This window comes from Bombina bombina, chromosome 11 (genome assembly GCF_027579735.1).
Source record: "Bombina bombina isolate aBomBom1 chromosome 11, aBomBom1.pri, whole genome shotgun sequence".
NCBI lineage: Eukaryota > Metazoa > Chordata > Amphibia > Anura > Bombinatoridae > Bombina > Bombina bombina.
Window position 1 is genome coordinate 199395364 of NC_069509.1, and position 16184 is coordinate 199411547.

The window sequence follows — 16184 nt, forward strand, 5'->3', positions numbered from 1 at the left end:
CAGTCACAGTGGTTACCTTATAAGTGACAGTCACAGTGGTTACCTTATAAGTGACAGTCACAGTGGTTACCTTATAAATGACAGTCACAGTGATTACCTTATAAGTAACAGTCACAGTGGTTACCTTATAAGTGACAGTCACAGTGATTACCTTATAAATGACAGTCACAGTGATTATCTTATAAGTGACAGTCACAGTGATTACCATATAAATGACAGTCACAGTGATTACCTTATAAATGACAGTCACAGTGATTACCTTATAAATGACAGTCACAGTGATTACCTTATAAGTGACAGTCACAGTGATTACCTTATAAATGACAGTCACAGTGATTACCTTGTAAATGACAGTCACAGTGATTACCATATAAATGACAGTCACAGTGATTACCTTATAAATGACAGTCACAGGGATTACCTTATAAGTGACAGTCACAGTGGTTACCTTATAAATGACAGTCACAGGGATTACCTTATAAATGACAGTCACAGGGATTACCTTATAAGTGACAGTCACAGTGGTTACCTTATAAATGACAGTCACAGGGATTACCTTATAAGTGACAGTCACAGTGGTTACCTTATAAATGACAGTCACAGTGGTTACCTTATAAATGACAGTCACAGTGATTACCTTATAAGTGACAGTCACAGGGATTACCTTATAAGTGACAGTCACAGGGATTACCTTGTAAATGACAGTCACAGTGATTACCTTATAAGTGACAGTCACAGTGATTACCATATAAGTGACAGTCACAGTGATTACCTTATTTATAAATGACAGTCACAGTGATTATCTTATAAGTGACAGTCACAGTGATTACCTTATAAATGACAGTTACAGTGATTACCTTATAAGTAACAGTCACAGTGATTACCTTATAAGTGACAGTCACAGTGGTTACCTTATAAATGACAGTCACAGTGATTACCTTATAAATGACAGTCACAGTGATTACCTTATAAGTAACAGTCACAGTGGTTACCTTATAAATGACAGTCACAGTGGTTACCTTATAAATGACAGTCACAGTGATTACCTTATAAGTGACAGTCACAGTGATTACCTTATAAATGACAGTCACAGTGATTACCTTATAAGTGACAGTCACAGTGATTACCTTATAAGTGACAGTCACAGTGATTACCTTATAAATGACAGTCACAGTGATTACCTTATAAGTGACAGTCACAGTGATTACCTTATAAATGACAGTCACAGTGATTACCTTATAAGTGACAATCAGCATAATCCATTGTGAATGAACATAAGGAACAAGAAAGCTGCAAAATGTTTCGTTTTCAGAATAATTGTCAAACTCTATAGGTTGTTTAAAGTTTTTTTTTTAAAAAAAGGAAAGAAAAAAAAAAGCTTTGAGTGGAGGTCACATGTTTCCTGTCTAGAGTGGAGCTCCAGTGTGCAGCCAGACCCTTCTCCAATTAGGCCTTGCAAACAGGAAGTGATGTCACATTCTGTAGGGCTTAGTGTTCTTTCTGCAACAGACTGCGTGAGAATATAAAGGGAAGTGCCCTGGGGCCGTGAGTAGTGAGTACCGTCGTCTGACTGGCACCTTAACCTTGGTAACTACATTTCCCATGATGCTCAAGTAGCATGTAGAGGGTCTAAGCATCATAGGAAATGTAGTTCCAAACAGCTAGCGTGCCAAGGTTTGTCAGCACTGGGCCTCAACAAACATGACCGCTTCATCTTCTGTCACATGACCCAAACCGAGTATTATTGGCCACTTTGTAAATGCTTATGCGTTGCTAAGTAAGGGCGTGACCGGAGTGATTGGTTAATTCATGATAGGGAGGGGGTCTGAGCTGATAGGGTATTACTTATGGTGGGCGAGGACTAAGCTGAGTGACAGGTTATTCCTGAGGTATAGTGGGCTGATTGGTTGTTCCTGTGAAGTGACAGATCGAGAGTGACACATGGTCTCCCTGACAACCAGGTGAGGACAGACAGGTGGCTACAGGGGCACTTGGGTGGGTGACGCAGATTCCCCTTAGTCGCTGGTTTGTATTGTCACGCAGTTAGCCCAGATTACTGCCCCATATTGCCCAGAGTACAACTGCCCCAGCACCATATTGCCCAGAGTACAACTGCCCCAGCACCATATTGCCCAGAGTACAACTGCCCCATCACCATATTACCCAGAGTACAACTGCCCCAGCACCATATTACCCAGAGTACAACTGCCCTACTGCCCCAGCACCATATTGCCCAGAGTACAACTGCCCTACTGCCCCAGCGCCATATTACCCAGAGTACAACTGCCCTACTGCCCCAGCACCATATTGCCCAGAGTACAACTGCCCTACTGCCCCAGCACCATATTACCCAGAGTACAACTGCCCTACTGCCCCAGCACCATATTACCCAGAGTACAACTGCCCTACTGCCCCAGCGCCATATTACCCAGAGTACAACTGCCCTACTGCCCCAGCACCATATTACCCAGAGTACAACTGCCCTACTGCCCCAGCACCATATTACCCAGAGTACAACTGCCCTACTGCCCCAGCACCATATTACCCAGAGTACAACTGCCCTACTGCCCCAGCACCATATTACCCAGAGTACAACTGCCCTACTGCCCCAGCACCATATTACCCAGAGTACAACTGCCCTACTGCCCCAGCACCATATTACCCAGAGTACAACTGCCCTACTGCCCCAGCACCATATTACCCAGAGTACAACTGCCCTACTGCCCCAGCACCATATTACCCAGAGTACAACTGCCCTACTGCTCCAGCACCATATTACCCAGAGTACAACTGCCCTACTGCCCCAGCACCATATTACCCAGAGTACAACTGCCCTACTGCCCCAGCACCATATTACCCAGAGTACAACTGCCCTACTGCCCCAGCACCATATTACCCAGAGTACAACTGCCCTACTGCCCCAGCACCATATTACCCAGAGTACAACTGCCCTACTGCCCCAGCACCATATTACCCAGAGTACAACTGCCCTACTGCCCCAGCACCATATTACCCAGAGTACAACTGCCCTACTGCCCCAGCACCATATTACCCAGAGTACAACTGCCCTACTGCCCCAGCACCATATTACCCAGAGTACAACTGCCCTACTGCCCCAGCACCATATTACCCAGAGTACAACTGCCCTACTGCCCCAGCACCATATTACCCAGAGTACAACTGCCCTACTGCCCCAGCACCATATTACCCAGAGTACAACTGCCCTACTGCCCCAGCACCATATTACCCAGAGTACAACTGCCCTACTGCCCCAGCACCATATTACCCAGAGTACAACTGCCCCAGCACCATATTACCCAGAGTACAACTGCCCTACTGCCCCAGCACCATATTACCCAGAGTACAACTGCCCCAGCACCATATTACCCAGAGTACAACTGCCCTACTGCCCCAGCACCATATTGCCCAGAGTACAACTGCCCCAGCACCATATTGCCCAGAGTACAACTGCCCTACTGCCCCAGCACTATATTACCCAGAGTACAACTGCCCCAGCACCATATTACCCAGAGTACAACTGCCCCAGCACCATATTACCCAGAGTACAACTGCCCTACTGCCCCAGCGCCATATTACCCAGAGTACAACTGCCCTACTGCCCCAGCGCCATATTACCCAGAGTACAACTGCCCTACTGCCCCAGCACCATATTGCCCAGAGTACAACTGCCTTACTGCCCCAGTACCATATTTCCCAGAGTACAACTGCCCTAGCGCCATATTGCCCAGAGTACAACTGCCCTACTGCCCCAGCACTATATTACCCAGAGTACAACTGCCCCAGCACCATATTACCCAGAGTACAACTGCCTTACTGCCCCAGCGCCATATTACCCAGAGTACAACTGCCCTACTGCCCCAGCACTATATTACCCAGAGTACAACTGCCCTAGCACCATATTACCCAGAGTACAACTGCCCTACTGCCCCAGCGCCATATTACCCAGAGTACAACTGCCCTACTGCCCCAGCGCCATATTACCCAGAGTACAACTGCCCTACTGCCCCAGCACCATATTACCCAGAGTACAACTGCCCTACTGCCCCAGCACCATATTACCCAGAGTACAACTGCCCTACTGCCCCAGCACCATATTACCCAGAGTACAACTGCCCTACTGCCCCAGCACTATATTACCCAGAGTACAACTGCCCTACTGCCCCAGCACTATATTACCCAGAGTACAACTGCCCTACTGCCCCAGCACTATATTACCCAGAGTACAACTGCCCCAGCACCATATTACCCAGAGTACAACTGCCCTACTGCCCCAGCACCATATTACCCAGAGTACAACTGCCCCAGCACCATATTACCCAGAGTACAACTGCCCCAGCACCATATTACCCAGAGTACAACTGCCCCAGCACCATATTACCCAGAGTACAACTGCCCCAGCACCATATTACCCAGAGTACAACTGCCCCAGCACCATATTACCCAGAGTACAACTGCCCCAGCACCATATTACCCAGAGTACAACTGCCCCAGCACCATATTACCCAGAGTACAACTGCCCCAGCACCATATTACCCAGAGTACAACTGCCCCAGCACCATATTACCCAGAGTACAACTGCCTTACTGCCCCAGCACCATATTACCCAGAGTACAACTGCCTTACTGCCCCAGCACCATATTACCCAGAGTACAACTGCCTTACTGCCCCAGCGCCATATTACCCAGAGTACAACTGCCCTACTGCCCCAGCGCCATATTGCCCAGAGTACAACTGCCCTACTGCCCCAGCACCATATCACCCAGAGTACAACTGCCCTACTGCCCCAGCACCATATCACCCAGAGTACAACTGCCCTACTGCCCCAGCACTATATTACCCAGAGTACAACTGCCCCAGCACCATATTACCCAGAGTACAACTGCCCTACTGCCCCAGCACCATATTACCCAGAGTACAACTGCCCTACTGCCCCAGCACCATATTACCCAGAGTACAACTGCCCTACTGCCCCAGCACCATATTACCCAGTGTACAATTGCCCTACTGCCCCAGCACCATATTACCCAGTGTACAACTGCCCTACTGCCCCAGCACCATATTACCCAGAGTACAACTGCCCTACTGCCCCAGCACCATATTACCCAGTGTACAATTGCCCTACTGCCCCAGCACCATATTACCCAGAGTACAACTGCCCTACTGCCCCAGCACCATATTACCCAGAGTACAACTGCCTTACTGCCCCAGCACCATATTACCCAGAGTACAACTGCCCCAGCACCATATTACCCAGAGTACAACTGCCCCCTATTACCAAGATTACTGCCCCAGCACTTTACTCTCAGGTGTTAATGGTAAAACAGATTACTGCCCCAGCACTTTACTCTCAGGTGTTAATGGTAAAACAGATTACTGCCCCAGCACTTTACTCTCAGGTGTTAATGGTAAAACAGATTACTGCCCCAGCACTTTACTCTCAGGTGTTAATGGTAAAACAGATTACTGCCCCAGCACTTTACTCTCAGGTGTTAATGGTAAAACAGATTACTGCCCCAGCACTTTACTCTCAGGTGTTAATGGTAAAACAGATTACTGCCCCAGCACTTTACTCTCAGGTGTTAATGGTAAAACAGATTACTGCCCCAGCCAATATTGCTCAGATTACTGCCCCAGCACTTTACCATTCTCAGGTGTTAATGGTAAAACAGATTACTGCCCCAGCACAATATTGCTCAGATTACTACCCCAGCACAATATTGCTCAGATTACTACCCCAGCACTTTATTGCCCAGATTACTGCTGCATCACTGTACCACTCTCAGGTGTTAATGGTAAAAAAAAGGGGGGGGGGCTGTGTTGAGCTTTAGGGTTTCTCCCCTGCTGACGTTTGGGTCATAAGGGGCTGTGGCTGGGTGTGATGTGGGTGTTTATTTTACACCTGCTGAGGCCACTATAATAGGCTAAAGTCTAAAACTGGGAGCAAGGGTAAGAGACCTAGGGGTGAGCCAAGAGATTCTTGGGCATGGGCTGAGTGATGCAGGGTTGGGTTAGAGTGGTCCTGCGTGTTGTCTGGGTATGAATGTCATTGGGTGGGGTATGGGTGTGTCTGGGTATAATTTGGGTGTGACTTGTAGAGCTGGGTGTGACTGGATACGGTTGGTAGGGCTGGGTGTAGTTTTGGTGTGACTGGGCATAATGTGGCTGGATAGGGTTGGGTGGGGCTGGGCATAGCTTTGTGGCTGGACATTATATGGGTGTGGCTTGTTGAGGTGGGTGTGGATAGTGAGGTTGAAGCAAAATAAAGATAATGAATACAAATGACACCTGCTTGCTAATGCAAATAGGCAGAATATATAACGCAAAACAATATGATGGTGCTTCACAGGAGAACGTCGGTGAGCAGCAGTAACACCCTGTAGGTAAAAAAGTCATATACTGATGCTGCCCTATTTCTAAAGCCTGAATAAGATTATTCAGGCTTTGTTTTTTTCCCACAGGTCCATGTGAAGGATCTTGCCTCTCAAACCTAGTGAGCTGCCTTGCTGCCGGGCAGATGTATAAAAGTAAGTGCTGACTTTTTATTTTCTGAGGATACGTTCAGAATAAAAGATGGCAAAATTACATTATACAATGGGAAAGATTATAATAATTCTCTTGCGACTTGGAGAATAATTATTTTGGGCAGTAATAGCAGGCACTGGGGATGAGGTGATGTTTTTAACTTTCTTATCATTTAAACGGCATACTACAGTTAAAAGAGCTGAGGGAAGTTATTTGCAGGGCTAACGGAAGCGCCAAAATTTGTTGCGCACTTCCCCTCATAGTTCCGGTGTTCTGTGACACGGAACACTTTGTCTTCTTTTTTGAGCGGACTTCATCTCCAGAATAAATAGATTGATTCCGTATCATCTAACAGCCCATAATCTCTGGTGTTAGTCAGGCAGGTAAGCACCTCAGCAAAGTTAAGCTGAGGTGTAAAGGTGTCCGGAGCATTTAATTGCTACTTATGTCATTTTATTTTATTGCTAAAAAATAAAGCAGTTTATTTTAAAATATTTAAAGGAACAGTAACATTTGTGAGGTATTTTTTAATAAAATATAAAAATTTCTATATTTATTCAGTTGTTTTGGGGTGAATAAAGATGGACCAAGAGGCCCTGCAGGATGTTACATGTTCTTTATGTTTTGATGCTAATGTTGAACCACCAATCCATTTCTGTTCCTCGTGTATTGAGAGAACTTTACATTATAGGGAAAGACTTTTTTCTGAGCCAACATTGTCCAGGGCGGATGCTGTTCAGGAGCCTTCTGACAATGTTCAAAATATGCCGCAGCTTTCTCCTCAAGTGTCCCAAAACTTAGCGTCCATACAGCCAGTGCCCTGCTCTTCCTCCATTACTCCGTCTGGAGTTACTTTGCAAGACATCGCTTCCCTCATGTCCTCTGCGGTTTCTGATGCGTTGTCTGCTTTTCCCATGCTGCAGAGAAAGCGCAAGAGGAAAAGTAAACAATCAGTAAGTGAGGTTACTGACACAGCTGTTGCTTTTTCAAATACACCCTCCCAGAAGCCTGAGGAGGAGGATATTTCGGTAGCATCTGAAGGGGAAGTCTCAGACTCTGACAGTGTAATTCCTCCTGCTGATACTGAAGTTGTTTCCTTCAGGTTTAAGCTAGAACACCTCCGTTTGTTACTTAAGGAGGTTTTAGCTACCCTGAACGACTCTGATACTACTGTCGTAGTCAATCCTAAGAAGTCTAGTAAACTAAACAACTATTGTGCCCTCCATGGTGGAGGTATTTCCTGTACCAGATAGGGCTACAGAGATCATTGCTAAGGAATGGGAGAGACCAGGTATTCCTTTTTCTCCATCCCCATATTTAAAAAGATGTTTCCTATAGAAGATTCTATCAAGGAATCTTGGCAGACGGTACCCAAGGTGGAAGGGGCAATTTCCACACTAGCCAAGAGAACTACTATTCCAATAGAGGATAGTTGTTCCTTTAAGGATCCTATGGACAAAAAGTTAGAGGGGTTACTCCAAGAAGATGTATGTACACCAGGGTTTACAATGACAACCCACAGTTTGTATTGCTATAGTCACTAGTGCGGCCGCATATTGGTTTGATGCACTGTCTGAATCCATTCGGACCGACACTCCCCTCGAAGAAATCCAGGATAGGATTAAGGCCAACTCCTTTATTACAGATGCTTCCCTTCAGGTTATTAAACTGGGAGCTAAGATTTCAGGTTTTGCCATTCTGGTGAAGAGATGTGCAGGATCCCTGGGCGGTGGACATCGTGTCCCAGGCATACAAGCTAGAGTTCAAGACCTTTCCTCCCAGGGGTAGATTTCTGTTTTCAAGATTATCTGTAGACCAGACAAAAAGAGAGGCGTTCTTGCACTGTGTACGGACCTCTCCGACCTGAGAGTGATAGTTCCTGTCCCAATGCAGGAAAGGGGTCTGGGGTTCTATTCTAATCTGTTCGTGGTTCCCAAAAAGGAGGGAAATTTCAGACCAATTTTAGATCTCAAGAGTCTAAATAAATTTCTCAGAGTGCCGTCCTTCAAGATGGAAACTATTCGTTCCATTCTTCCTTTGGTCCAGGAGGGTCAATTTATGACTACCGTGGATTTAAAGGATGTGTACCTGCATGTTCCCATCCACAGGGACCATCACAAGTCTCTAAGGTTTGCATTTCTAGACAAACCCTTCCAATTCGTGGCTCTTCCATTTGGTTTTGCCACAGCTCCCAGAATTTTCTCAAAGGTTCTGGGATCCCTGTTGGCAGTGCTCCGATTGCGGGGCATTGCTGTGGCACCTTATCTGGACGAAATTCTGGTGCAGGCGCCTTCCTTTCAACAAGCAAGATCACACATGGAAATGTTATTAACTTTCCTGTGGTCTCACGGATGGAAGGTGAATTTGGAAAAGAGTTCCTTAGTTCCAAATACAAGGGTAATTTTCTTGGGAACCATAATAGATTCCTTATTAATGAAGATTTTTCTGACAGATGTCAGGAAATCAAAGATTTTCGATTCTTGCCTAGCACTTCAGTTCTCTCCTCGGCCATCAGTGGCTCAGTGCATGGAGGTAATCGGTCTGATGGTAGCGTCAATGAACATCATCCCGTTCGCCCATTTCCACCTAAGACCTCTGCAGTTAAGCATGCTCATGCGGTGGAACAGAGATTATGCAGATCTGACTCCGCAATTACAGCTGGAACAGGAGACAAGGGATTCTCTACTTTGGTGGTTGTCTCAGGATCATCTTTCCCAGGGGACCTGCTTTTGCAGACCCTCTTGGGTGATTGTGACAACAGATGCCAGCCTTCTGGGATAGGGAGCAGTCTGGGACTCTCTAAAGACTCAGGGAACATGGACTCAGTCGGAGTCTGTTCTACCCATAAACATTCTGGAACTGAGAGCAATCTTCAATGCTATTCTGACCTGGCATCAGTTAGCCTCGGTCTGGTTCATCAGGTTCCAGTCGGACAATATAACCTCAGTGACTTACATCAACCATCAGGGAGGAACTCGGAGTTCCTTGGCCATGACAGAGGTAGCCAAGATCATTATGCGGGCGGAGAACCACAATTGCTGTCTGTCGGCGATCCACATTCCAGGAGTGGACAACTGGGAGGCGGACTTCCTGAGCAGGCAGATCTTTCACCCAGGGGAGTAGGAGCTCCATCCGGAGGTTTTTTTCCAGCCGGATTTAGATCTCATGGCATATCTGCAGAATGCCAAACTTCCGAGGTACGGGTCAAGGTCAAGAGACCCTCAGGCTGTACTGATAGACGCTCTGGCGGTACCTTGGGATTTCAGTCTCGCATACCTATTTCCTCCGTTCACTCTTCTACCACGGGTCATTGCTTGAATCAAGCAGGAGAAGGTGTCTGTGATCCTCATTGCACGAACGTGACCTTGAAGGATTTGGTATGCAGATCTGGTGGACATGTCATCTTTTCCACCTTGGAGACTTCCATTGAGGAAGGACCTTCTACTTCAAGGGCCCTTCCTTCATCCAAATCTAGTTTCTCTGAAGCCGACTGCTTGGAGATTGAAAGCTTAATTTTATCCAAGCGTGGATTTTTGGAATCTGTCCTTGAGACCATGATTCAGGCTCGTAAACCTGTGACTAGAAGGGTTTACCATAAGATACCAAGCTATTCTTGGAGTAGAGTTAGGATTCCTAGAACCCTGTCCTTTTTTCAAGAAGGTTTGGAGAAGGGTTTATTGGCAAGTTCCCTAAATGGTCAGATATCTGCCTTATCTATTTTGTTACATAAACGTCTGGCAGACGTCCCAGACGTGCAATCGTTTTGTCAGGCCTTGGTCAGGATCAGGCCTGTGTTCAAACCAGTTACTCCTCCCTGGAGTCTTAATTTAGTTATCAAGGTTCTTCAAGGGGCTCCGTTGGAGCCTATACATTCCTTAGATATTAAGTTGCTATCTTGGAAAGTTTTGTTTCTTGTTGCTATTTCATCTGCTAGTAGAGTGTCAGAGCTCTCAGCATTAAAGTATGAGTTTTCTTACCTTATTTTTCATTCGGATAAGGTGGTTTTACATACTAAATTAGGGTTTCTCCCTAAAGTAGTTTCAGACTGGAACATTAATCAGAAGATTGTTATTCCTTCCTTGTGTCCTAATCCTTCTTCTCAGAAGGAACGACTTCTGCACAATCTGGATGTGGTACGTGCATTAAAATTTTATTTGCAGGCGACTAAGAACTTTCGTCAGTCTTCTGCTCTGTTTGTGGTATTCTCTGGGAAACGTAAGGGACAGAAAGCTACGGCTACTTCTTTTTCTTTGTGGCTAAAGAGTATCATTCGCTTTGCCTATGAAACTGCTGGACAGCAGCCTCCTGAGAGAGTTACAGCTCATTCTACGAGGGCGGTTTCCTCTTCCTGGGCATTCAAAAATTAAGCTTCTATGCAACAGATTTGCAAGGCTGCAACTTGGTCCACTCTTCACACTTTTTCAAAATTCTACAAATTTGATTCTTTTGCCTTGGCTGAGGCCGCTTTTGGGAGAAAGGTTCTTCAAGCAGTGGTGCCTTCCGTTTAGGTTCCCTGTCTTGTCCCTCCCTTATCATCTGTGTACTCTAGCTTGGGTATTGATTCCCAATAGTAATTAGATGATCCGTGGACTCATCGTGTCATTAGAAAGAAAACAAAATTTATGCTTACCTGATAAATTTATTTCTTGACACAATGAGTCCACGGCCTGCCTTGTTCCTTAGACAGGTTGTTGGTATGTTATAAACTTCAGACACTTCTGCACCTTGTTGCTTCCTTTTTCTCTTTTACTTTGGTCGAATGACTGGGGTTAGGGGGAGGTGATATTTGGCAGCTTTGCTGTGGTGCTCTTTGCCGCCTTTTGTTTACATAAAATGGAAAATTCAAGAACAAGGGGTCATGATCTCAAGCTGAAGGGTGGTAGTTTCAGGAGTAATTTGAGGAAGCTTCTTTACAGAAAGAGTGATTGATTTATGGAATAAACTTTCACAAGAGGTAGTAATGACAAACACTGTGGGGGACTTTAAGAATGCCTGGGACAAGCATAAGGCTATCCTACATAATAACTAATGCCTGGGACAAGCATAAGGCTATCCTACAAACTAGATAAGTTTTTTACTGTTAGGTAATATCGGGCAGACTTGTTGGGCCTATGGCTCTTATCTGCTGTCAATATCTGTTTCTATGTTTATGATGCTATTGGGGGCTTGCTGTTGCCCAGCTTGGCAGACACATCATCTCCTTGCTCTGGTCTGTATTTGAGTAAAACTCTTTATATCCTGATTTATTTATTGTTACATAGAGCGACAGTGAACTCCACATTCAATAACACAAGCACTGACTTATAGTGAGACAACACTGCAGTATATAATCATTGTTTACTTTATAATAGAGCTTGTCCACCCTCCCCATTGAGACTGGAGCTCAAAATCTGAACCAGCTACACATTACACAGTGATTGTTTAGGGTGGTGCACAAACTGCTTTCCAGGTAGCACTAATTGGCCACAATTAAAAATGATCAGATAAACATACTAATCAGATGTTTTCTAGTAGTTTGTTAGCACAGTGTGCAGATGCTTGCAACTAATTAAAGGGACAGTCTACACCATAATATTTATTGTTTAAAAAGATTGATGATCCCTTTAATATCCATTCCCCAGTTTTGCATAACCAGCACTGTTATATTAATACACTTTTTACCTCTGTGATTACCTTGTATCTAAGCCTCTGCAGACTGCCCCCTTATCTCAGTTCTTTTGTCAGACATACAGTTTAGCCAACCAGTGCAGACTCCTAAATAACTCCACGGGAGTGAGCACACTGTTATCTATATGACACACATGATCTAGCACAGTCTAACTGTGAAAAACTTTCAAAATGCTCTGAGCTAAGAGGCGGTTTTCAACGGTTTAGAAATCAGTTTGAGCCTACCTAGGTTTAGCTTTTCAAAAATACCACCAAGGGAACAAAGCAAATTTAATGTTAAAAGTCAATTGGAAAGTTGTTTAAAATGTCATGCCCTATCTGAATCATGAAAGTTTAGTTTTGACTAGACCGTCCCTTTTAATAAAGTGACAGTTTAAATGCTTATAAAATATGTATTTTGTGAGTGAGTACTTAAAGGGACAGATTAATGCCAAGAGGGAGCGCTACAATATCTCTGCTAAGGGATAAGTTGCTTAAGGTGGTGTCCACAATGTGTTGAGTACTTAAAGGGACACTGAACCCATTTTTTCTTTTCGTGATTCAGATAGAGCAGCAACTTTCTAATTTACTCCTATTATACATTTTTCTTCGTTCTCTTGCTATCTTTATTTGAAAAAGAAGGTATCTAAGCTAAGGAGCAAGACAATATTTGATTCAGAACCCTGGACAGCACTTGTTTATTGGTGGGTGAATTTATCCACCAATCATCAAGAAGAACCCAGGTTGTTCACCAAAAATGGGCCGGCATCTAAACTTACATTCTTGATTTTCAACTAAAGATACCAAGAGAATGAAGAAAATTTGATAACAGAAGTAAATTATAAGGTTTCTTAAAATTGCTGCTCTCTGAATCACAAAAGAAAAAAATTGGGTTCAGTGTCCCTTTAAAGGGACGTATTACCCATATCCTGAATAACATGAAAGTGATGCAGCACATCTATAAAAAGCTGACTAGACAGTATCACCTGAACATCTCTATGTAATAAACAAATATATTTTACCTCAAAACGTCCTCAGTAGCTACTTCCCATTGTAAAGGGACTTTAAGCCACCAATCAAGATGTTAATTGTGGGTCTAGCAAGGGAGCGTGCATCTGACGTGCAGCACAGACACCTTGTTCCCCTCGTCAGTATTATCAAGTTCACTACGGAATCCCTGTAAGATCACAGTAACGCAGAGTGAGGATGCCGATTGGCTGACAACACAGAGCACTTGCTGAATTGTGCGATAAAGTATCTCCCTTTTTACCTAGATATGTGACATTTCCTAGCCAGCTTTGTACAGTTGTAAAGCATTACTTTCAGGTGATTTACTATATGGTTAATGTGTCTATATAAAGTGCTGTAACGATCCATAACGTGAGCCGCTGCATGCACAGTAGCCAGCAGATACAGAGTTAATACCGGGTAGTCTGCTTGTTCTGTACCATGATATGCTGGGAATGCCGTGCAAGTTTGCTGGACAGAAGTGATATTAGCTGTCAAGCTTGGTTACCCCCCTGCCCTGCCCCCCAGAGGAAAAGGTCAGTGAGATGATGCAGGAATTCCACCATGTGCCAGACTGCTGGGGGCGCGTGTGGGACAGATTGTCTGCTTGTCACACGGCCATATCCCAGTTTAAATTAGCCTGCCCTTGTGAGCTTGCTGGGACAGGGACACTGCTTCCTAGAAGGGGAACAAGCGAACTCTGAGAGAGTGGCCTGGATATCATTACGCTGCTGACTCTGTCTTATCCTTCTCAGGCAGCAGCCCCCTCTGTGCCCATCACCTCGTGCCTCCTGGACACAGCCTGCTGGCCGATCTACTCTGAGTCACAGCCACGGTGTGTATGCAGCATCTGGTCACACATCAGGAGGTAAGCGGGGGCTGTAGGTTTCTGGTGTCAGTCACACAGGTCACTGCTGGTACAAACAATGTGTAGGCGACACAGACTCTGCTACAGGTGTGCGTGTAAACAGTTAGTGGTCACTATTCTTCTTCATAAGTTTATCCCTAAATTTACCAACAGTCAGGAAGTGATCTATCCCAGGGTTTGTTCATAACATAAATCTATTTTATAAGTAATGAATATATTCAGCGGGTAACTACAGACATGCAGGGTACACTGGCTGTGCTATCCCTCATACTCAATGTTTTAAATATATGTGCCGGATGTGACATCACCACTTGCCGCTGGCAAGCTTTGTGCAATATCACATATTATTACTTCGCTTTATAGCGGGGGAGTGCAGGACCGCCTCATAGGGCTTTATAGCGGGGGAGTGCAGGACCGCCTCATAGGGCTTTATAGCAGGGGAGTGCAGGACCGCCTCATAGGGCTTTATAGCGGGGGAGTGCAGGACCGCCTCATAGGGCTTTATAGCGGGGGAGTGCAGGACCGCCTCATAGGGCCTTATAGCGGGGGAGTGCAGGACCGCCTCATAGGGCCTTATAGCGGGGGAGTGCAGGACCGCCTCATAGGGCTTTATAGCGGAGGAGTGCAGGACCGCCTCATAGGGCTTTATAGCGGGGGAGTGCAGGACCGCCTCATAGGGCTTTATAGTGAGGGAGTGCAGGACCGCCTCATAGGGCTTTATAGCGGGGGAGTGCAGGACCGCCTCATAGGGCTTTATAGCGGGGGAGTGCAGGACCGCCTCATAGGGCTTTATAGCGGGGGAGTGCAGGACCGCCTCATAGGGCTTTATAGCGGGGTAGGGTATAGAGAGTGAGTGTCAGTGCAATATATGTGTTATAGAGCGAGTGTCAGTGTAATGCGTGTCATATAGCGAGTGTCAGTGCAATACCTGTCATATAGCGAGTGAGTGTCAGTGTTCTAGTCTGTAACCTCTTTATTAGGTATAAACATTAGTGTTTGCTGTTTACCTGCAGGTCGGGCTCCTCTCGGTTGAAGCTTATGGATCTGACATCTTGGGTGATTTTACCTCTTCTCCTGGGCAGTGCTGGAGTCTACGGTCTGTACAAACTGCTGCAGAAGCTGCGCAGCGGAGCCTACATCCAGGATGCTGTGGTGGTGATTACTGGGGCTACTTCTGGACTGGGAAAAGGTGGGTAACCTAAGACGTATTATAGGAGAGGAAAAAAGAAACCGTTCCCCAACGTCTTATGTACATCACACTAATGCAGAGCACTATATACAGATTATATCAGTGCCGCCTGCACTGGAGCTATCAGTGTGCACCAGCCCTACTTACACTATATATAGTCTCTAGTCTCCCTATGTAAAAAAGGGGAAACCAGACGTGGACTCCTTGTTCAGTGTGCTTAGAGGAATATGGCTACACCTCACTGACGAGGCCCAATGAAGGCCGCAACAATCGTCTGGGGTTGCTGTGTTCCTTGTTCAGAGAGGAGTTGCCTGGTATTTCAGCGCTGGACTGACCGTAATAGGCGGGATCAGACTGATATACTACAATGGTATTGAGCTTGTTGTTCGTTCCTGTGAGTGCATTTCTCTCTAGTGTGTGTGTATGTATATATATGTATGTGTATGCCACGTCAGGCAAGCTTATGACTTAGTTCAGTGGGTGCAAGGGTTAACAACAATCTGTAGTCTGTACTAGACTTAAAAGAAATGCCCCAAACTCCCCTTTAATGCCACCCACACTAAACTAAAAACCATATAGCTCCAAGCTGCCACCACTTATGATTTATTAAAGGGAAAATCCTAAGGAAAAACCCAGACTTAAACATTAACTCTCAGAATACAATTTAGCAGAAAATAACCTAAATTATACAGTTCTTATACTCCAGTCTCTTTCAGTAACATGGTTTAAATATTAGACAAAGGCCAAAGCTTAATAAATAAATGAATTATTTATTATGCCAAACATTATTATGCACAATTCATTATTAATAAAACGTTGTTACAAGTAAAATTACACACAGCAAACAGGTTAAAATAAAAAGAAGAAAATAGAAACCATATACTGTACTGGTCTTTGGAATCTTGTGCCAGGGAGATGGCATGAAGCAAT

The 16184-nt window shown here is 45.1% G+C and overlaps 1 protein-coding gene across 3 annotated transcripts in view; it reads left to right on the plus strand.

Annotated features, from left to right (window-relative positions):
* The first annotated feature begins 1864 nt into the window (after nt 1-1864).
* Nucleotides 1865-16184, plus strand: part of DHRS7B (dehydrogenase/reductase 7B) — a 99478-nt gene continuing 85158 nt past the window's right edge. Inside the window, exons 1-3 of one of the 3 annotated variants that reach the window (XM_053694699.1) lie at nt 1869-1961; nt 13953-14065; nt 15079-15254. In XM_053694699.1, the coding sequence (XP_053550674.1) occupies nt 15104-15254 (151 nt within the window). In that variant the 5' untranslated portion in view covers nt 1869-1961; nt 13953-14065; nt 15079-15103. Of the gene's footprint in view, nt 1962-13803; nt 14066-15078; nt 15255-16184 lie in introns of those variants that run through there. The other 2 variants (XM_053694697.1, XM_053694698.1) reach the window with 2 other exon arrangements.